Source organism: Lactuca sativa, chromosome 6, assembly GCF_002870075.4.
Source record: "Lactuca sativa cultivar Salinas chromosome 6, Lsat_Salinas_v11, whole genome shotgun sequence".
Lineage (NCBI taxonomy): Eukaryota > Viridiplantae > Streptophyta > Magnoliopsida > Asterales > Asteraceae > Lactuca > Lactuca sativa.
Window position 1 is genome coordinate 153845709 of NC_056628.2, and position 24691 is coordinate 153870399.

Genomic DNA, 24691 nt, shown 5'->3' on the forward strand with positions numbered 1-24691 from the left:
GTAAATGATTATTTTTTTAAAAAAATTATCAAATAATTATTATTATAAAATAATTATTAATTATTAAAATATTTGTTTATTATTAAAAATTAAAATAGACGTTTATATATATTTATATTATATCTGCTAAATTACTTAATTACTTGATTTCCCAATTTTTAATTTCTTTTAACAACCACATATTAGATTCTGCAAAACAAAAAATAATAATATATGCATTCAAGTATTTAACTACCACTATCCCTCCACAAATATATCCATACTTCCACGCCACCCTCTCCTCCATATTCACCGTCGTCATCATCAAAACTAATCGACTGTTTTCACCAAATTCTGACGTACAGTCAGTCTCTCATCCGAATGATCAGTTTCTATCAATTTTTCATCTCACCCACCTGAAATTTTCGAAATTCAAACCACATTTCACAGAAAAAGAAAGGCCACCCTGCAAATCATGGGTTTTCCGGTGGGTTACACAGATCTCTTCCTCCCAAAACTCATCCTCCATATCTTAATCCTTCTAGGTTTCATCCGTAGCCTCACTTCCTCCATTCTCTTCTTTATCGGCCTGGAAGATCTACTTCAACCAATATCTGAATCCAACACACCTCAACCTCAACCTGAGCCGTCAACTCAATTTCACTCGTTATCCGCCGTCCTCCTCCGTGAACTCCTCCCCGTCGTCAAGTTCTCAGAGCTCGTAGACCCGCCGGAGAGCTGTGTAGTCTGTTTGTATGAGTTTGATGCCTGCGACGAGATCCGTGTGTTAAATAACTGCAGACACGTATTCCACCGGTGCTGTCTCGACCGGTGGATGGACCATGATCGGAAAACTTGCCCGCTTTGCCGGACGCCGTTTATATCTGATGATTTGCAGGATTCGTTCAATGAACGTTTATGGGCTGCTTCTGGTATCGCCGATTACTATGGCGATTCATCAATGGCTGCTTCTTTGTAGTTAGAATTTCGTTTTGGTAACCCCAATGAGTTATGAGTTGAATGTTTTATTGGTTTATGTAGTTTTTTATTTTTATTTTTATCAATTTATCTAAAGTGAATTTTGTGCCTGTTTATGATTGGTAAATTTTGTGATTGACTGAAAACTGTGTAACATAAATTGATTTGTAGGCGAGACTTTGTTTTTAATTTAATAAAAGATATACAAAATTTTATGTTTTATACTATTGTTAGTTACAAAATTTAAAACATAAATTTTTGTATATCGATTAAAGTTTTTTATATAAAACATTAAAGCTTGGTCTAACCATACGTGTAACTTTATTTGGAATATTGTGAAATGGTCTTTTGAGGGGTTTGGATGTATGCGTCAAAACTATACGTATCTTTATTTTATGGGATTGATTTGACAATATTTATGGTATACTCGTATGAATCATATATATGTCGTGTACTAGAATAGTCGAATGAATCTTCTTTCAAATCATTTGATTGGTCTAAAAAAACAAAAGTAATCTTATGATATGAAATTAAAGATGATCAAAAATAAATTATCTTTATAACTTGTGCTTATGGATAAAATGAGTTGAGCGGAGTCTGATTATGATCAGAATTTTTTTGGGGCTTGAGCCCGAGCTCAACTCATTTCAAGTCTTATGAGATAAAACTTGAGATTGATTCGTTTAGAATTATATATGCTGGGCTCGGTTTTAGCTTAGCTCATATATGATATTACCTTAATTCTTTAAAATATGTTATTAAATATTTATTTATTTTAATACATAGAAATAAAATTCAAAAAAAATATATTAAATATATGTAGGCTCGTTTAAGCTCGCGAGTCTAATCGAGCTTAGTAACACAAGCTCGAGTTCAAGCTCGTTTAAAAAAATAAGTCAAATCTTAAGCTCAAACTCAGCTCAGACGCGTTTAAAATCAATTTCAAGTCGAACTTTTAACGAGTCGATCGTGAGTAGCTCACGAGTAGTCTAACTCGTTTGCACCCCCTATTTGTCTTTTTTTTAATAGGTTTCTTCTATTTAATCATGTGTATACTTATATGGTCATATTAAAAGTATTTTCATGTCATCATCATCTTATCATCATAAATATATCATATTAATCTTGGTATACAAACCATATCACATCATTATTTTAAATAAAAATAGTAATTAAAGAAATTAAAAGATTGAATTTCAATTAAAATTAATACATTACATTAGTTTAAATAAAAAGTAAAAGTGCATAATAGAAAAAAATATTACATTAATTCAAATAAAATGAAAATTACTTGGTAGGAAATTTAATCACAATCTTCAACATTTGCATGTGTCCATCAATATGATTTCGGTGAATTAGACAGCTCATAAACATTAATATAGGGAAAATGTTTACGGTTAGTTTGGGATTATTAGTATTGTTCTAGCGTCGCATCGATGATCTTAGAGTGGTTACTCCTATTTGGATGTATGTTTTAGGTCAAAGATATCGTTGAATTTGGTTATTTTTAATCTCATATCGTGCCATTTTGACAAAAGTTCGTATAGATGTTGATAAAAACATGTTGTGGAAGTGGTTTCGAATAGATTGTCAAAAGCTTTCTCTTCTTTTGAAGAGGTTATCAGACACCAAAATCAAAGCACTAAAGTGGTTTCTTCCTTTTCCTCCCAACTTTGTTAGGTTTGGAAATTTGATGATTGTGGAAATTGTTCATGAAAACGATCATGACATTGGAGATAGTATCCACGATTATAAGACCGTGAGGAGTGACTCGACATTCTCCTCGGCAGCAACTCAACGTCCATGGTATACACCGCCCCCCGACAGTGGCATGCCGAGATGATCAAACGGCATTTGATTGTCGAGGTGAGAGAAATGAGAGAAGAGAGAGTGTGTGAGGGTTAGGATTAATTATGGAATGATATGGTGGATTGGTGGTTAAGTTGAGTAGGTCAGTGTCAAAGCAAAGCGTGTGCAATTATTTAAAAATTGAAAGCCTGTCGAATGACGTACTTTGTGTGTTTGTCTTCTATGAAAAAAAAAAAAAAAAAAAAAAAAAAAAAAGAGAGAGAGGTAGTAAAACAGGCTAAACAGCCACGACCAAGTCCGGCGGCAAACCATTAAGAAATAGATAATTTTAAAATATTAAAATGCAATTTCTTTTTCAATCTGCTAACCTTTTTTTTATTAGTAACGACTTTATAGTTTTCTTTTGTCTTATTCAATAATAGTTAATGAGGACCAAGGTGGCATTTGATAAATAGAACGATATTGGACGTGATTTTACTAGACTAAATGTATAATATTTGTTAAGACTAACACAAAACAAGAAAATGTAGAATTTACCAAATTGACTTTAATATTTTAATAATAGAAAAAAAATTGTTATATTTTATTTGTTGTTTTTAAAAGCTCTATATGGACATAAGGGGTTCTTGAGGTGGCCGGTGCAACCCCTCAAATTTTTTAGCACATATGTGTTACTTTTAAAATTTTGTTTTGCATCCGCTATTGTTTTATATTTAAAAATAAGCAAAAATATAAATAGTAAATTGATCTTTCATGTGGCCTTAGAATATATTAACGTGGGTCATTTAGATGATTCGGTTTACCGTTCTAAAATATAAATTAAATCGTATAAATGAGATTTATGGTTGACAAAAAAATTTACATCCGTAGTTTGTATATGTTTCGGTCTTGGTTGATGTGTTTGACCGAACCACGTAAAATCATTGTTTTACCTTTATGAAATGTAAATAAATTTTTTTTACTAATTCTTTTTAATTGCTTATTAAGGTTGTGTTTATTAGACTAAAAAAATCCAGATTTTACTTAATTATCTAGCTGATAGATGATACAGTAATAATGTTTGGTAAACTAATAAGTTAGATGGATAATGTAAAATGACATAAAAAATATATAGACATAATTATAAAAATAATGCTGTATTTTATGAAACGTTATTAAAATAAATAACAAATTTCAACATATGAACTAATTAATTACAATAAGTTTTCCAATCATTTATAGTTTTAAAAAACACTTCTTGCATTTCATATCATCTCCGCAATGTTTTCACAAGTTCTTCGTTTCTTATAATTTGACTTTTGAGTGTTAACATGAGTAAATCTTGATTCTTGTTCTAATTTTTAGTATATAAATTGATAAATTTGTTCAAAAATATTGAGATTCATATATTTTGAGTCATTCGTTAATTCCATTATCACATTTATTTGTGTCTCATCGCAGACTTTTTATTTCGTTCTATATTTTCCATCTCTTCCTTAATACTCAAAATGAGAGGTCATGGGTTCAAGTCTTACTAGGAGACTTAGGTGGTGTTTAGGATTAGATTAGGAGTATGATGGTTTTCCGTTTCAAAAAAAAAAAAATGCAACTTCCAAGAGATGAATGTACATGATTAAAAGCCCATTGAATATTAGTTGGGAAAACATGCAAAAATTGTGATCAGTGATATCTAATATGTGAGTATGGTACTAGATATTCTTTGTAGTCGAGATATTCTTTGTCTACAATGTAATACAGTATTTTCCTATAAACCAGAGAATACAATGATATTATTTGTCTACTATATATGTAATATTTTCTTTAAAAAAATGAAACAAACTAATGTTATGAATACGGTTAGCACACAAATTTGAAGGAATATCAAATAAGTTATACCTTCCTGCTTACGATTTCATAGAAGATGTTGCAATTACATGAAGGAAAACTCGAGTATCATGCACCAATCCTTCCCACTCAACATATGTGAAGGTAAAACACGTCAAAATCACATATGGTCAATACATTAACGGTGGGTACTCTTTTCTTCCCATGTATCTCATTTGGTTGGCCACTAGAATACAAACATATATATGAGTAGTAGTACCATCAATGCACTTCATGCAATTGTATAAACAAAATGGTTTTAGTTACAATCTAGAAATATGAGGTATTTAACTAGTAAAAAACAATAACTTACGTTTGATATAAGGCATGTCCTAGTATCATTTTTTATGGTATGCATTGAAATGTTAAAGACATATAACCATTTGTCATGTTCCCATGTAGATTCCAACACATCATGAAAAACCTCGACTAATATATGTAATTTTATACTATTTTGATTTTCGATGCTATATTAATTGACACGGGTTGACTTGTTGATAACTGATAGACCATATTGTTGATACATTGCAATGCTTCGAAGAGTCATTATCAGAATATGGTGACAATCATTAATCATTCTAAAGGTTCCCTGGACATGATGAGCGGACTAGCTAAGCATGAGTGTATGGATTCCATTACATGTATGATGTATATTATACATTTTGTTTCCATTACAATTACCCCTATAGATTTAGATATCCCAGATCGATGTATATTCTCTTGCAGATTTTAATATAACAATATATATAAACCTCTTTATCTTGGGGCAGGTGGCATGATATATTGATATTGCATGCACTTGCATTAAAATCATTCATCATAACTCTTAAGATCAATAGATCTTATCGAAACTCCATTACATACAATATTGCTATCATACATCACATGGGAACATAAATAAATTAACAAATCATTGAACTCTTTCACAAAATGAGTTCTTTTAAGTCGAAACTCACCACTCACATTCATATCTCAAATCTCCTACACCCAACTTGCACCTAAGTTGACAGTTGTTACAATTGCCAACTTCATAGAATTCAACTTTGATAATACTACAAGAATGCTAGCAATGGTGTATTTATTAGGTTGTAGAAAATAATATTATATCCGAGAAAAAAAAAAACGTCAATAACTTGGTTAGAAAGATGATGTTGAGAATGTTGAAGTAGTCTCTATCGGTTGAGTTGATCTCAGTTAGGAGTGTAGGAAATAAGATCAGGTTATAAGTAGGTATAACGTCAGACACATTTCAAATGTTTGTATAATTGGTGTGTTATTTTTGTCGATCTATCATCGTAACAATCATTGCTAAAAACCTTCACACTAATTAAAATGATTAGCAATATAGGATGATTTGGGTTTAATGTTTGCTATCATATAAACAAATGAACTTGACATTAAGTGCAAGTCACAAGCACGAAATGCACCAATATAATGAAACTTCTGAAAAATTTAGGAATATAAGTATACGTTTTGCCTTTCAGTTTTTGGCTAATCACAATTTTTAAATCATGCTAACTTTCTCACAAGAATGTTCCAAACTTTGTTCATGATAAGAGAATGAGCACTCTCAACAACAGAAGATGCATTTAAGTTCAAAACGTTTACATTCTTAGAATTTTCAATAAAAAATAATGTATCAGTCATGGATCATGTCAGTGAATTTCTATTTCTTGTTTGGTTATTTAAGAATTATATTCTTGAAAAATTAATAAGTTGCCCTCATCTTGACACAATTATATGAAAATATTGATGTATAAATTAGAGGATTTTATGTTCGGATCAAATTCATACATGTATAAATTGAAGGGAAATATGATTTAACATGTTTTGTACTTTCAGGACAAAACAGTGGCATGGCCAAAACTTTATTGTGAATTGACACGAATTCTAATATTGACACGAATGGTTTTGGGTTTATTGTTAAAATTCATTGTGTTATTATCTAATAACTAGACCCAATAAACGACAACAATATTAATAAAGCTAAAAAGAAATAGAAAACCTCAAATCAAATATCAACCAAATAGATGTCAATATGACATGTACAAAATATTTTCTCAAACACAATAATTACTTAGAAACTTAAATGGAGTAAATAAAATACATAAATTCACAAAACAAGTCCCTCCCATTTTACTTGCAAAACATTTATAAAATTGAAAAAAAAAAAAAATTTACCTCTGGTAACCCGGAGCCGGATATCCCTGTGGAGGATATCCAGCAGGCGGGTATCCGCCAGCTTGTGGTGGTGGTGCTGGCGGATACCCATAGGGTTGTTGGCCATATCCGACATTAGGCGGATATGGCTGATCAATCCTTGACATATTTTGCATTGGTGGGACCGCCATTGGTTGTGGTCCAAATTTTCCATCTCTTTTGTCCATTTCAACCTTGTGTTGAGTCTGAAAAAATAAATAAACGAAAATTAAACAAGAAAAGATTTTTTTTTTCAAAATCTGTAGCAAATTACAAATGTTGATTACCTGCATGCATGCGCAAACCCTGAAAAAAGGTGAAATATAATAAGTATATTAGAATATTTATTTTTTTGTAATGTTAAATAATTAAATGTATAAAGAAAATTAGCTTACGTGCAATAGACCAAATCAGCTAAGCAATTGAGCAACTGAGATGCTTCACTGAGTTCTTCACTTCCAACAAGACAAGCAACAATGGAGAATATGCATGCAAGTTGTTGAAGACAAAACATGAAACCCTAGATTATGATCAGAAAACAAAAAACTAATCAATGGAATGGTATCGGAAAGGAATGGAATGGAATCGGAAGGGTCATTACGTTTGAGTGGTATGAAGGAATGAAATGAGTTGTTCAGATATGGTGTGTGTTGTTTACAAGATGAAATTAAACTGATGAATAAAGAATAAAAGAGTTTGATGAAGAGATTACAATGATGCAATTATCGCATTTAGTTGTTTGTATGTTGAACTCATCTTGCAACAGAAACCGAGTAGATGCCACTGAGTTCCCAAAGCACAAAAACACCTGAGAATTGCAAAAAAAACAAGATGATTATATATAATCTGTTCCCATTACATTAAAAGATTTTAAAAACAGGCATACCTCAGTGCAAAGACATAATTCAGGGCATTTACTTTCTCCACATCTTCCACTACATGGCATATATCCAGCACAGCATGTATATCTTGACATATCATTATACAGAGCTCGCTTACGAAGCAAGTATGATACACATGGTCCACTGTTATTTATGTAAAGAGTTACAGGAAATCTGAAATTAGTGAAAAGAATATGAAGGATAATATTTTTCAAGAACAGAAGTAATTGCAAGTGAGAAAAAGAAAACTAATGTCAATAAGTTTGATAAGATTATAATTATCACAGGTTGAACTCATAATTCATAACTTATACCACAATTAACAAGATCTAATGAATATAGAATTTATCATCTGCTCAAGGATGAGAAGTTTGCAGACAATTGTTATGACTGATGAAAGATGTGCCATGTTTTAATGATGGACTTCAGTTATCCTGTTAGCCTGATATTGTAAAATTTTAGGAGTTTTCTTGCATGATCGTTATAGATTAGGGATCAGTAACACATAAACATACCTAATCAAATTAAAAAGCCTAGTATTGAAAAAGTTGATTCAAATAATCAAACATAGGTCAATAAAAAATAGCGAAAGAAGATGAATTTTGAAAAAGGCATAATATGCTACGGATATAGTACATTGTAGATCAACTTCGAAAAGTCAAAATTTCCGAAATTAGATAAGCACAAACTTAAAATCCACATAACAGATCGAAGATCTAGAAAATAAATTGAACGCAAGGTCTCTTACCAGAATAACGAAAAGCAGCAGTCTTCATCAACACGCATAGGAAGAAGAACAGCAAACGAATTAGAATCAAGTAACAGAACTAAATAAAATAAGTTGATTTTGAGGATAAAGTTAAGATTTGATTACAAGGAGTATCAGCAGTGATGGTGTTCATGAGATTGGTATGCCATAGATTCCGGTAGTTCTGACGGAGCTGCATCTTGTCCAAATGCTCTTGAGATGCCGCCATTTTCGATCTGGGTACAGGAGATCGAGCTTCGAATCAAAGAAGAATGTTATGGAATTGAAGATGCCCTGGAGTATACCAGGGTTTGACCCTTTAGAAGTGGACTTCTCAAGGAAGCATCGCCAGAAATTGGCCATCATATATTACGCTAAACCCCCTGTAGTTTTATACAATTTCTAATCGGTTCTTGTATATTTAGATTTTGACAAAACTGCAACATTGGTTCCTATGGTATTCAAAAAACTTTAGATAGAATTCAAAAAGTTTTCAACTTGCATTGAAGGTCCAAAATCAAGGTTTTTCTGAGTTTTTGGTCCCTGATACACTTAAAAAGACAATTTTACCCTTTTCATTTCTTTTTTCTATTTTCTTTAATTATTTTAGTATTTAAATAATTAAAAATAAAAACTAAAATCTCACCTCTCTCTCTCTCTCTCTCTCTCTCTCTCTCTCTCTCTCTCTCTCTCTCTCTCTCTCTCTCTCTCTCTCTCTCTCTCTCTCTCTCTCTCTCCATTTGTAAACATGATACCACATTATTGCCAAATGGCTCTTGGGCACAAATTACACGATGTAGCTTCCATACTCCTTGACAGGATTCGTGGTTACGATCTGGTTAAGGGATAAAGATGAGATGTTGGTTCCAATGTCTAATGGAACTTCTCTCTTGGTACGTAATTAGGTCAAACCCCTTTTTTTCCTTCTTTTATACATATGTTTTCACTTCAATTTGGGGAAAAGAAAATTTTGAAGCAAATAACTGAACATAGAGGACATTACAGATGTATGATGGTGACCTAAAAAGTCAAAGCATATGATCTTGATCTAATAACAACTTTGAATGTGTTTGCAGTTTCAAAATCTAAGGAATTCCTTGAAAAAACTTATGGGATTCAATGGATACATTGTACATCGATCGAAAATTATTTTCACACATTTATGGTTCAACATCGTCTTCGACAATATCTCTGCTCCTGAAAGTCTGGCCATCAAGATGCTCGAGCAGGTTTGCATAGAGTTACAATCCATGATAACGATTAAATGATATTTTAAATGTAATGAAAGTATTGGTACTTTTTATTAGCAGTTTTGTGAAAATGTTACAGGTATAGGCCGAAGTTGAGAGATTAAATGAATTGAAAGCGAGCAAAATGAAAGAAGTTGTTGTAAAGAAACTAAGTGAGGTCGAGGAGATTGGCAGGTGATATCCATATGGGTTTGTGTTCTCCAAATCCCTTCATTTTCCTTCCTATTGGTTCATTTTCTTGAAGCTCTGGGCATGGAAGATAATAATTCAACCTGAAAGTGAGGGGTGGTCCATAAGATAAACTGGAGGATGAGATATGTCGGGGAATGTTCTAGCCTTCTAGGTTTGATTGCTTGTGTGTGTATGTGTGTAGGTGTGTGTGTGTGTGTGTATGCATGAGAGAGAGACTTAAGAGGGATAAAGAGTTTTACCCATTTTTTTATTATTTTGAAAATGTTAATAAAATGCAAAAAATTGTAAAAACAAATAAATAAGGGTATAATTGTCCTTTTAAGTTTTTTAGGACCAAAATCAAATGAAATTCTTGATTTTGACCATCCATGCAAGTTGAAAACTTTTGGACCCTATCCAAAGTTTTTTGAATACCACAGGGACCAATTTTGTAGTTTTGTGTCACACCCCGACCGATGGCGGAATCAACAGGGTTGCGACATGAAACGTTGGTTTATAGTTAACAACATACATCGAATATTACAGGGTTCAAATAACATTACATTGTTCCAAAGTATGAAAAGAAGAAATACATTGTTTAATAAATCCCAAACGAAGACCAATACATATTGAAAGTTCTATAAAGCATATATCAAGAGGACCGGTTATTCGGTCAATAGTTTATTTAAGGAGAAATATTCTCCTTACCCTGTAGGCATTCCTCCAGCTTTTAAGTTCCTGAAGATACATACGTTTTAAAAATACGTCAACAAAAATGTTGGTGAGTTTTATAGGTTTAGACACCAAGGGTTTATAATCAAAAATACATTTGTGACCTTTTAAGATTATAAGTATGTATTTAGTCCGCACTTGTAATCTCATACAAGTAAAATAGTTTGGTTCATTGTTCATAACAAAGAAATCATGAGTCGTGAGTATCGAGTTGAAAATATTATAAATACGAATTATATATAATAATGTTTTCAACACTTATCCATTTTGTTCAAAAGTTTCTTTTTAACGATAAAACTTCTAGATTAAAATTTATGGGTTCTAGTATGAGCCTATAACCGAACTATGGACGCGCAATCCTCTGTAAAGCAGTACGGTGAGCAGATGTATTGTGACCATCATGACGCTTCATCGACGTCGTGAAATATATAAGTGATTGAACGATTACGCCCGTTTTGACTCGTTAGACGATGGTTGTAGCTAGCAACTGTAGGCTGAGCTGTCAACCCATATAGATCTATACCAATGTTCCACGTTCCTTTCGGATTAACGGTTATAACACAGAGGGTTTTGTACTAACTTTTTGAATTCTTAGCGATGAAGTGTTTCTCATACAGAATATCCTTAAATTGTTAAGTCTATGATTTTTGTCGTCATTTGCATTCCAAGCCTTAAAAACACTTGTATTTCTTTGTCGTCACATTCTAATATATGTAGTTGTACATACAATATTATACTTATACTTTTATGAGTATGTAAATATGTATGTATATATTATTGAAGGCATAAAAATATTACTTCTATCATGTGTTTCTTTCAAGTGCTAATAATCTTTTTATAAGTTTTCTTTTTATATAAAATAACTTATTTTATATAAACAATCATATTCTATAAAACTACTCATTTTTATAAAATATTACAAGATCTCCTTATAAGCTCCATTTTTATATAAAATGTCATTTTTATATAAAAATTATCATATTTTATAAAAACTACTTATTTTTATAAAATGTTATGAGACCATTTTTATCAATTCCCTTTTATATGAAATATCAATTTTATATAAAAGTAATTATATACAACTCATTATTTTCAAATATACATAACATTAATCTAGTTAAATCCTTATGTATATGTAAATTTAGTTATATCTTATTATATTTACATTTTTGATATTGCTAGTAATTATATTAACAAATTAGGTGCTAATTCCATATTTTTCTTGTATTATCCTACTAGAGACCATTATAAGACTAATGTTTAGCTTTAAATATACTATGTATAGACTTGTGGCACAAGGATAATGCTCAAGAACATATATTTATATCTACGAATAATAACTTTATACGAATGTTTTATTACTTCATAATATAATATGAAAATTAGTTTTATAATACACGTAACAATTTCACATATTCATTTGCAGGTTAATTCAAAATAACTAAAGTGTTGTATGCTAACCCATTATAAATAAAGTTAAGTATGTATCATGTAATGATAATAAAATTTCAAGTTTAGCATGCAAGAGATTAGACCTGACAATTTCAGACACGAAGACATGAATCTGTGAGAGACACGACACGACACGAATCCATTTTAAAAATTGAGATAAAGCTTATTTCTCATCGTGTAATAGTATAGTGTCAAATTCATGGCTGACACGAATACACGAATTGTCAGGTCTTCAAGAGATGTATGTATCTCCCCCCAAATTTTTATAAAACTTAAAGAAATTGGGGCCATAAAGACTCACTTTCGTTGCGTGTTTTGTTTCATTTTTTAGGAGTGTTTCGTAGTGAAATACTGAAATGCAAGGGATGATCCGGGGCTGTTTTGGTGACCTTTTAACGTGGGAATTCTTCCTATTTTTCAGCTTGTTGAAGGAGGAAGAAACCGAAAATCAGCAAGGCTGTTTACCGGTGGTAGTGGGTGGCGATAGGGTTGTTTTCCGGCAGCCTCTCGTTGCTTTATGCTGGTTGTCGCGACATGTAACAAGCAAGGAGGGCAGCAGCGGTTTTGGCGGCGTCCAAAGATGTTTTTGGGTTGTTTGGTTGCTGGAACAGGAAGGTGTAATACAAAGGTGTTGCACTCTTTTCTTTTTTGCTGGAATATTCGGATGTGTGCCTTCAAATGGGTGTTCTTTGGGGTGATCACAAATCAAAAAAAAAAAAAAAAAGGCAAAGGAATGAGATGTTTACGTGGGTTATGGTTACACAAATGAGGAAAAGTATTGGGATTATATAGGCTTTTGGATTCCATCAACTTGATCTATTGTGTGAGGGTGTGGTTGCATAATTGAGGTCATATGCACATACTCAATAGAAAATGAAAAAAAGCAGGGGAACTATTTTTCATGATGATCATGGCATTTAAGGACACAATGTACACAACCTTTAATGGTGATTTAAGATGTGAGCATTGCTTGGATTTGACAATGCATCTATGTACACTCTTAAATGATAGCAATAGGAACCATGAAGGTGAATAAAGTTTTTGCATGCAATCAACTTTTTTTTGCAATGATTCAACTAGTAGTGTCATAGCTTAAACTATTCCCAACATTATTGATTCTAGGAGGCAAGTTCCTACTACACTATTTGAATTATCATAAGAATATTAGTACATCAAATATACTAGCACATATTTTATGGGTTGTGTGTGATTGTTTTAAAAGTGGGAATTTATATAATTGAATTGAAATGTCTCTTCTTTTTAAACAACTAACGTTTACCCATTTGTTTTTAAACATTATTAACGGTTTGGTTTAATGATAAATTGTCAAACCGTATTTATATAACGATAAAATTTCCGAATTTCTGTATCGTTGGACAAGCTTTTAACCACTTGAGATACTTGGCAAGTGTTTAATAATTTGAAATGTTCCACATATATTTTATCATTCTATCATTTTATTCCTTGGTTCATAATAAAATAATTTTATAACAGTGGTTTGGTTGACGTATTCCGACCTAAAATTACGAATTGTTACATTTTGTCTTAAATTTTTTAGTTGTAGTTGGTTCTTGTGTATTTAGACAACCACCGGTCGAACAAACAGTTTCTCAACCAGCGATATCAAATGTTGTATTTTTTTATTGAGGTTGAAGGTTCAAGTTTCGAAGTGAATTCATGAGTAGTTTAAAAATATATTAGATATGTTGTTAAAAAAAATAATAATAACTACCATCGACTCTTGCTAAACATTATTGTACTTTTAAATATTAGAAAATTGGGTAATTGTAATTTTCTTATACTTTTTTGCTTTACATTAATTATAATTTCCATCTTACTTTTAAATATCATGGTTCTAAAAAACTTCTTGTCTTCATGGAACGTCATGTTCATGGTTCTAAAAAACTTGTTGTTTTAAATGAACGTCATGACTCCAAAGTTTGTACATGGTGCTACGTCTTAAGTCATATATGTATATAAAAATGAATAATAACAAAAAATATATATAATTGATAATTATATACAAAACTTTCGCCTTAAGTCTCGCCTTAACAAATTTGTGGCTCGCCACAACTCATAAAGCTTCAGACTTGACTTTATCATTACATCACGTCATTTAGAACCTTGATTTATTTGATTACACATTTTAGTCTTTGTAGCTTTAATTTCAATAACGGTTGCTTTTACCCATGTAATTTACAATATGCATTAGTTAGTTTTGGTCCTTATTGCAAGAATGGTCCCCTATTACATAGAAATATTAAAGAAATGGTCCATGAATTATATAAATGATCAATATGTAAGAGAAATTACATTATTGGGTCTAATTGAGTTATATAAATAGATTCTATGTAAGATAGCATTACATACCACAATATATTAACATCCTCACTGATCGATATCTTTTCCAGCTTTTTACTGTAAACTATAAAAATGGTCCTTTGGTTTGTTAAATTTTACAGTTTTGTTCCAAATTTTGATTTTACCTTTTAGACTAAGCACTAAAGTGGTGTTTTTGTTGGAAAATTATAAATCAAGTCCTTTTCCTTAATAACTTTGCAAAAAATAGCCAAAAAAAATAGCCACTAGTAAAAAATAGGCATTGAAACCACAGGACGAGACTAACTTGCCTGCTATTTCATTTCTCGTATGCAGTTGTTAGGTTTTATTTCAAAATTAGTTTCATAAACTAAAAATTGTGGCAAACGAAAGACTTGAGGCTTCGAAATAACATAAGCAGATTTATAAACCACCAAAGGTCTTCTTGTAAAGTTTGGAAAGAAAACAACAACCAAAGAGAACGAAGACCTTAACAACCTTTGTAGACTTTGAATCCTCAAGGGAAGATTTGGAAGTTGATGAAAAATGTATGAACCTTTGAGACACCAACAATAATCCCACTTGATAATGATGCTATTCTTTAAACTCTTAAGTTTTAAGTTCATAACCAAAATATGAACTTAAAGTGAGAAAAATGCAAGTGTTCTTTCAAATGTAAAAGCAAAAACAAGAGAAAGTGAGTACGCCAAACATATTTACAGTTTTGGCCAGTAAAAAGATAAAAAATGAAAGCCTTTCATGCACTCTCTTAAAGCTAAAACAATGCACATGAGTCTTCAACCAATTAAGTACTCATGTCATAAAATGAACTTATCCCCCATGCCTTTAAGAACAAGCCATGCTTTTGATTAAACAAATCAAAAGGCCATGCTTATTTTACTCTTTCTTATAAAGATAAAAAGAAGACAAAAAGTTTATAAATTATGTAAAGTTCTTTTATAAAATAAACTTTGGTTTTTGGATAAAAGACAAATGTCTTTCTAGTCCAAAATAATGTATGTGACTTAATAAATCATACCATATGATATATTATGTTACTTGACATTGAGATTTAAAATTTCATGAAATAAATAATTTCCAATTAATTATAAGAGTTTATTGAATGTTTATTAAAATCAGTTTCTAATAAATAATCAATAGTATAAAGTTGTTGTTAGTATAACCCATTAGTATCATAATTAGTAATATCATTTTAATATGACTCTTGAGCATATTAGATCTTTAATTGTTGTAGTCTATAAAAAGGATTTTTGTTTTTCATTTTTCCCATGGAAACTGCAGATGACCTAGGCCATTCGCGGATTCCACTCGTCTCAATTATTATTTCGTTTGTTCTTCATTCATGTGATTTCGAAGAATAAAACCACATATAGTTTGGCCTCACATGTTGTTTTGTACCTCACTTGCTATCATTCATGCAATTTGCTTGCTATTTCGTTCAAATGGCCGAATCAAGCAAAATATCATACAAACTACCAGAATATAATCAAGGGATAGAACTTAACAATGTACAAACAAAACAAACATGGAAAAAATAAGAACATTGTTAAGTTGTTAAGTAGAGACAAATATCATTCTTATTTTTGATTATTTTTCAATTTAGTTTTGTTTGTACGGTATTAAGTGTTATTCCTTGATTATTTTGTACTAGTTTATATGATATTTGGCTAGATTTGACCCCTTGAGCGAAATAGCGGGCGAAGGATGATACAGCAGGCTAGGCCAAGCCATTTGAGGTTTCATTCTTTAGAATCCTAGGAATGAAGAACGAACAGAATATCAGTTGAGACGAGAGGAAAGCGTAGATGGCCTACTCCATATGCGGCTTCATGGGAAAAATGAAAAATAAAAATATTTTTATAGACTACAACGAAACTGCGAAATAGCAGGTGAGTTAGTCTCGTTTGCATTTTCAATCACTTTATTTGGTTAATGTGTCACACCCCCGAACCAGACGACGGAAACGTATGGGGGCTTGTGCGTGACTTCATCTTGAAATATCATTACAATGAATATAATTGAAACATAACATCATCATCATCACACGTGTAATATAACAACATTCATTGTTTACATCGAGTATTGTATTTGAATATTACATGCTAAAATAGTAAGAGTATGATGAAACAAAATATAACACAATATCCATTAGTTTGTTTCGTTCATCCTGCTTCAACGGTTTCCTGAGAATACAAGTTATTTTGAAAACGGTCAACATAAAAATGTTGGTGAGTTCATAAGCATGTTTGTGAAAATGATTTGTTTAACTTTGAAAACCACCAGGAAATCCTATATTTTCTGCAAACTATTTAGTGTGTTCGTGTCAGATCTTGTATTAATGCATGTATGTTATTGTTTATTTGACTAAAAGGGTAAAGTGACTGTAGAGAGAATGTAAAGAGCATGTAAAGAGAATGTTCCCAGACAACCCGATGTTGTCTGTAAAAGAGAAAGCTGTCATACCAACCCCCGAGGTTGAGTACCAGTACAAGAATGTTTCCGAGTAATCCAAGAGAAAAGAGAATGATTTTCCGTAAACTTCATAACATTAATTCCTCTAAGTGAGTCGTCATAACCATACTAAATAATGACAATCTCGCTTGTCTTGGCGTTGTTGGACGCCGGTTTTGATTTTTGATTATAAGGTTTTCGTCACCCTAGACTGAGTTAGTCTAACTGTAGCGAACAGCTCAGGTGTGGGGTGTCATCCCCATATAGATCTATACACAAATCTTCGCTCTCCCTCCAAGAGACTCTGGTTATAACTACAAGCTACGATCGTACACTTAATACGTGCCAACTGACAAAACTCACTAGATTCTTAATCGAATTTACGTGAAGAAAGGTATAATCTCATTCCAGGCCCAATGAACCATGTAAGTGAACCACTAAGGCATCGCTAAACATGTAAATTATTTAAAGGCCCAAATTGGAATGAAATTATATAACATGGGCCCGAAATATATATATGAAAGGACAAATAAGGCCCATTTCACATGTAAGGTATTTACAGGCCCAAATAACACACAAATAGTATCAAAGGTCCGTCGCACATGTTAATAGGTCAATGAGGCCCAATAAACATATAAATAGTATACAGGACCTATCACACATAAAAGAATGGGCCACTAAGGCCCAATAACCTAGAAAATGATCAAATTAGTTCGTTTGTTAGTTTATCGTTGGTTTTGGTTTAAATATTCACTAAAATCGCATAAAAGCTCACTTTTTGTAAAAATGACGTTCTTGGCCCAATAAGCCAAAAATTTACAATTAATGCCCAATTTTTGTAAGAATAACACTTTAGTCTCCATTTTGTTCAAAACTTGTGTTGATGACTAGTTTGAGGTAAAAATATCATTTAAGCCCATTTTTGTCAAAAATATCATTTTTGGCTTGATTTTTGTGGAAACACACATTTTTTATGGTTTTGGGCTTTTCTGACCTAGTGTTGGAAAATTCGTAGAGAAATCATCGTAAGTCGAAATTTGGATCCGTAAATTCTGGAAGTTTGGAAATTTTGTGTACTTTGTTTGAAATTGTTCTCATAATTTTTGATGGCCTCAAACTAGTGTAAAATTACTCATCTTCACAGATTGGTCCAAAATTATTTCAAATATGATAGGCAGTTTTGTAAAATTCGCCAAAAATTGTAGAAAAATCGTATGAAAACGTGAGAGTAGTCATTTTAAAGGTATAAACCTGAAATTTGAGCAAGTAAAACAATTTTGAAAAATATTACCATTAAGGGGGTCAAAGTAGTTCGAGATTGCCTAAAACTTTTCTGTCAAAAGCTGATTTTTGAGTATAAGTTATTCATGTTTGTTCACAACACTTGTTTTTGCTATTTTAAGTGTATAAATCCCAGATCTACAAGTTTACATGTATTATATGTGATAACACATATTTTTCTGAAGGTTCTTATGAAGATCCAAGTGGTAAACTCCATATTCTTAACATATTCTTAGACTTATGAAGTAAGCAACACATAATCACCAAATGATTCAAGAAAACACACATAATCATGCATATACACATAGATCTACACAAATCAACTTGTATTCTCCTCCAAAAACAAGTAAAAACTGAAAACAAGGGGTTATGAACTCACTTGGCTTTGAAGTTTTCGGTTTTGATGAAGAATAAGATGAAGATCTCGGCCCTAGCAAGTTCCTCGAAGAAGTTTTCGAACTTAGAGGGTTCTAGGAAGCAAGATCACGAAATGACATGAGTTAAGAAGGGATTTCTAAAGAGATCAAGAAGTTAAATCATAGATCTAAGCAAAAACCTACCAAAGATGGTGATATTGATGAAGAATCCTCTTGAAAGCACCCACCGAGCTCGAAAATTTAAAGGAAAATGTAGGAGTTCTTGAGAGCTTCTTTAATAGATTTTTGTATACAAGAATGTGTGTGGTGATGATTTTTGGATCTCATAGTCGAGATTTAAGGAGAATGAGAGAAGTAGGATCATTGGTCATTACATGAAGGTTTTGGCATGGAGATATGAGAGGTAATGCATATATTACCTTCATATAATACTTAGGTGTCATGCTTAAGAGAATCCTTCATTAATCTCTTTGCTTTTCCTCATTAGGCCTATAATTGGGCTTAATTGTGCTTAAGATTGATGAAATTGAATTAGTTTGGCCCACTCTTGGCTTTGCTCGATTTTGGTAAAGCCCAGTAAATATGTTTCGGACCATTGGGCCCTCAAGTGTATCTCACGACCCAATAGTATAAAAGAATGGGTTCTAACATCCATTGAGGTTAATTGGAGTTTTTTACGGCCCAATAAGGCCCATTAGGGTTAGAATGAATCATTCTAGGCCCAAATGGTCCAAAATGTTATAGATTTTGATGAATTGATGGTTTATTGGTCCCTTAGGCCCAATAAGAGAATCCTAGTCCATAATGAGCTTGAGCCGGGATTTCTAGGGTTTTCGACCCTTATTTGCTCATATGAGATGTATTTGAATGATCATAGAGTATGATATTATCTCAGAGTACAAATTATTACACTAAGTGAATGATTGCATGAGAGTAGAATTTCCTAGCAAAAATGCTAGTTGTGACATCATGACTATTTTTTGATATTTTTTACAAAGTTATTAAGGAAAAAGTCTTAAATTTGTAATTTTCTTTCGTTAAGGAAAAATTCTTAGTTTGTAATTTTTTTAGAACAAATTATTGAAATCGTCCCTATGGTTTAGTTAAAATTACGTATTTGGTCCCTAACTTTTGTTTTGCACTCGGGCCATCCCTATAGTTTCTTTTTGTTATGATTTTCGTCCCAGTGGTTTAGTTAAAATTACGCATTTGGTCCTAATAGACATAAAAAGACTATTATACCCTTACCAAATTTTGTTTATATTTAAAACAATCTTAAAGATTATTTCATAAAACTATTTTAGATATTATGAAAAAAAGTTAGGTCCTACACATCCCCACCACCTCCACTTTAAACCCCCACTCGACTCCTTCCCTTCTACAACTAGAAGCCATCGACCATCGTAGTTCAAGCCATAACTCTCTCTCCTTAAACTTAACCCTAAAGCTCTGATCTTCATCTCAACTCCCTGTCGGAGCCGACTCCACCCAAAACCTGCAAATTCTAAAGTCGTATCCGCCATCAGCCAGCATGTGAAGGCTACCACCAGAAGCCTGCAACTGTAACGACTCCATAAATCTACCACTGTAAAGTCGTCAGAAACATGCACCTCCGTTTTTCTTCTCCACCTTCGTACGTTCCCATATAACCTACAACTCTGTTGGAAAAATCATCCTCTACCGATTTCATCATTTGAAAAAATAGTCTATGATTTATGTAATATTTGGTGAGGTTTTGTAATTTGGTTTTAATCCCATTGTGTTTAATTTGACGACATCATCGATTTGAGGTTATGTTTTACGTTTGAGGTTTTGATTTTAGGATTTGACTTTGGTTAGGTTTGAATTTCAGGATTTGATCTTGGTCTGGTTTTGATTTTTGGGATTTGATCTTTGTTTTGCTTTGATTTTGATTTGGTCTAGGTCCAGGTGGTGATTGATTATGGTTACAGGAGGTAAATAATGGTTGTTGTAGGAGGTGAACATTGTGGTTGTTGGAGGTAAATGGGGTGTTACCTGATGAAATTGGTGATGTTGGCAACCTGAATAGGCAGGTGGTGTTGTTGGAATAGGTGAGTGGTGGTGGTGCAAGAATATATAGGTGGTGACAGTGGTGACTGGTGGTTACCTGGATGTAGTGAAAGGAATGGATCTATATGTCTATAACTATCTTCGGGAAAGGGGGATGGTGGTTACCGGAGGTGATGAGTGAGGAGTGGGTAGACGATGGCTAGGGGTCACCGACAATAGTTTTTGGTGACCGATGGGTTTCTGATGGTAGTAGGTGATGGTTGACATTGATAGGTGGTGGTGATGGTGGAACTTAAGGCATCCACAATGATTTGAACTCCATAGAGGTCAATGGATTGCCACATCATCTTTTTACAATTCATACAACTCTATCATTTTTTTTCCTACAATACATTGAACTCCACAAAGTTCAATAGAATGTTACAAAATGTAATTTATAGTAAATATTTAAGAATTAAAAACTTTCATTTTTCCCATTAAAAAGTTCAACGACCATTGAACTCCAAATCCATTGAATGCCAAGGAGGCATCTTACAATGATAGAGTTTCATCCATTGAATGACACATAGACTTGCCACCTTATTCAATTCTTTCATTAAACCTACCATTGAGGATGCTCTTATTATATTAATACATCTTTTAATTAAATAATAACAAAAACATGAAAAAAATAAAATATAAAGGTCGTCATAGTATTTTTATGTTTATGAGAGACCAACAACGTAACAAAAATTAAACAGTAAGGACGATCCGAATGCAAAACAAAAGTTAGAGATCAAATATACAATTTCAACTAAATCACATGAATTATTCCAGTAATTTTTTTTTACTTACAACTTAATGTGCATTTTCCTTGATGAGAGTTTGGTGGATTTATAAATGATAGTGTAAGATTTTGGACCATTTTACCATTGGCAAGATAGTATATAAAGGTGATGGTTGGATTTATGTAACCACATTGAAAATACAGAACCAACTTGCTTTAAAAAAATGATTGCGGTCCCAAATAATATTGTTGTAATGGTTTTGCCAATCCAACAAGCGCAAGAAGTTTGAGAAACTTTTGAGTTGTTTTAAAACTATATTGGCCATATGGTTATTTGGTCCTTAAACGCCACACCGCTTCCTCATTTTTCAGATATCACCTACAACGATTAAATAAGATCACATTTATGAGTAGTATACATTTGTAATTGTTTATATTTATCTATTTCATATTTGTGTAGTTGTATTTTGCACTTGTCTCCTTTTTATTGCAACAAACGTAGGAATAAAATATAAAACAACTCCTAAATGTTAAAGTTAAACCACCGTTTCGCTTGTAGCCTTTAATCGAGCAGAATGACACTTAATAGCAAATCCTGACCAAAAACCATTATTGATGATCCATTTGAACCTACGAATGTAGTTTTGCAATTCTTGCATTGTTAAAGGATAAATTCTACAAATTCCTTACATACTTGAATCTTGATTATAATATTTATAAGTGTTTTCTTAGTAGCGACCGAGCATTGTTGACGCAAAAAAGGACGCGGGAAAAAACAAAGTGGCCAAGTTGGTAGCGGGAGATCATATTAAATTCATATTACAACAGCATAAGAATAAGGAGATGTAGATATTTAGGGACTTCCAGTAATGTCTCAAAATATTTATACAGAAATTAAATGTCCTATTTTTTGCTTTTATATATCCTTCTATCCAATTAAATAGTAGTGATATGTGTAACATTTAATATTTATTTAATAAAATTTAATAATATTTTAGGATCGGTAGAAAAAAAAGATATTTAATTTCGTTCAATCAGTCTACGGACTTCCATTCTTCCAAATATCTTCTGAGTAATTAATGGCCAGATCGTCTTGCATTGAGGGCGAAATTGGAGCCTAAGCCCATACGCTTCTTTTTACATATTTGAGCTTACAAAAAGAATTTGGGCTGCCCCAAACTAACTAGTTTACAAAAATTTATTTCCAACTTGCTAATTGTGTTTTACACCTCTTTCTTTCTTTCTTTCTATTTTTTTTCTCCTTTTTTTTTTTTTTTTTAATTTATTACTTATTATTTTTTTAACTTATGTGTAAACTATCTATATTTTTCAATATAAAATATTAATATCAAGTATGTGTAGTGCGACATATCTTTATTTTTCACTTGATAGGTCAACATAAAATGACCTTTTTTTGGAAACTATATTATGTGGTTATATTTAAGAAGGTCACCAATTAACACCTAGCTTAGGGGACAGTTATAACCTTTTCAATGTTGCATAAATTAAAGAAATTACTAAGAAAAAAATTAACGGAAATGTTTTGTTTTTGGTAGAAATATTATGGACTAGTTGTGAGACCCATTTATTATTTGGGTTAATTTTAAAAAGAAAAAAAAAGTAAATATAAATGTCAAAATATTTAAGAACTTTGAATTTATAAGAAATAAGAAAAATAATGAATTATTATAATAGAAATGCTTTTTATTTTTTAAATTTAAACAAATAATTTAAATAAATAAAAGAAACTAATGAACTTTAATTTTGGAAAATTTGAAATTAAAATTGATATCCATTTATTACAATTACTACATTAAAATATTATGTTGAATTTAATAAAATAGAAAAACTCATAAAATAACTTGTGAAAAAAAAAAATTTAAATAACCACAAAATGACATTTGACAAATTAAATGAGAATGCGCCAAATGGCAAAACCACCTTTATTTATTAAAGAGGATAATCTTTTTATGAACTCTAAAAGCTCAGCAACTTGACCCTTAGCCAAGTAATCTAATTCACTAATTGTAAGAGGCTAATTGACTTTTAGTAACAAAACATCATAGTTATGGTTTACAAATAATAAATCTATAAATATACTCTTTATGTTATTTGAGAGAGTATGATTATAAGAAAAGATATGTATATTATGTCACATAGTTTTTCTAAATGAGGTTGATGATATGATGATGTTATCTATAAATTTCTTTTATTATCCTTCTTAATAAATGAAGGTTTTTTTTTGACACATGTCAATTTCTTATGAGTTTTGACACTTGTCATTTTGTGGTATTTTTGAATAAATGTTTTTTCCATTTGTCATTTTCTCATTTTTTTTATCTTTCTTAATTAACATATCATATTTACACCTTAATTAATAATTGCCTTAATTGAAAATAACAATTAAATTACAATATTACAACTCATATAGTATTTAATATGTTTCCTTTTAAATTCAAATTTTAATTTTAAATTTCAAATTTAAATAAATTTTTGTTTAAACCTTTATATATATATATATATATATATATATATATATATATAATTTTATCCAACCCGTATAATATACGGGCCTCACAACTAGTATATATATATATATATATATATACATATATATATATATATATATATATATATATATATATATATATATATATATATATATATATATATATATATATATGTGCAAGTCTAAGCAAGCTTTTGTAACACGTTAAAATGTGAATGCAAAGAGTATAGTGGTCTTAGACACTTTTGTCAAGAAAATCTCATTTTTTTTATCTTTCTTAATTAACATATCATATTTACACCTTAATTAATAATTGCTTTAATTGAAAATAACAATTAAATTACAATATTACAACTCATATAGTATTTAATATGTTTCCTTTTAAATTCAAATTTTAATTTTAAATTTCAAATTTAAATAAATTTTTGTTTAAACCTTTATATATATATATATATATATATATATATATATATATATATATATATATATATATATATATATATATATATAATTTTATCCAACCCGTATAATATATGGGCCTCACAACTAGTATATATATATATATATATATATATATATATATATATATATATATATATATATATATATATATGTGCAAGTCTAAGCAAGCTTTTGTAACACGTTAAAATGTGAATGCAAAGAATATAGTGGTCTTAGACACTTTTGTCAAGAAAATTTCATTAATGTCCAATGATTTTTTCTTGAATGCCTTTAAAGAAAATAATGATTTGTAACACGTAAGGTGATTTAAAAACTAGTAGTTATTTCCTGTTATTTATAAAAAATATCATGTTTATATGAAACTCGTAAGCACGAATACACGTCATTAGATATCTTCTTCAAATGGTACAAC

The 24691-nt window shown here is 31.1% G+C and overlaps 2 protein-coding genes across 2 annotated transcripts; one reads left to right on the top strand and one right to left on the bottom strand.

Annotated features, from left to right (window-relative positions):
• Window positions 1-244: 244 nt before the first annotated feature.
• On the top strand, window positions 245-1067 carry LOC111901218 (brassinosteroid-responsive RING protein 1). Its single transcript, XM_023897100.3, has one exon. The coding sequence runs from the start codon at window positions 455-457 to the stop codon at window positions 956-958; it is 504 nt and encodes a 167-aa protein (XP_023752868.1). The 5' UTR covers window positions 245-454; the 3' UTR covers window positions 959-1067.
• A 5559-nt stretch (window positions 1068-6626) lies between these two features.
• LOC111901115 (uncharacterized) lies at window positions 6627-8788 on the bottom strand. Its single transcript, XM_023896986.3, has 7 exons — window positions 8584-8788; window positions 8458-8479; window positions 7715-7853; window positions 7541-7636; window positions 7224-7348; window positions 7116-7134; window positions 6627-7034 (listed from the first exon to the last, which is right to left on the bottom strand). The coding sequence occupies exons 1-7, from the start codon at window positions 8684-8686 to the stop codon at window positions 6807-6809; spliced, it is 732 nt and encodes a 243-aa protein (XP_023752754.1). The 5' UTR covers window positions 8687-8788; the 3' UTR covers window positions 6627-6806.
• Between the last annotated feature and the right edge of the window lie 15903 nt (window positions 8789-24691).

Coding starts and splice junctions, on each gene's coding strand:
- LOC111901218 (XM_023897100.3), top strand. CDS start 455: ATGGGTTTTCCGGTGGGTTACACAGATCTCTTCCTCCCAAAACTCATC.
- LOC111901115 (XM_023896986.3), bottom strand. CDS start 8,686: ATGGCGGCATCTCAAGAGCATTTGGACAAGATGCAGCTCCGTCAGAAC. Junction 8,480..8,583: donor CATCACTGCTGATACTCCTT/GTAATCAAATCT, acceptor GTGTTGATGAAG/ACTGCTGCTTTTCGTTATTC. Junction 7,349..7,540: donor AATGCGATAATTGCATCATT/GTAATCTCTTCA, acceptor ATCATAATCTAG/GGTTTCATGTTTTGTCTTCA.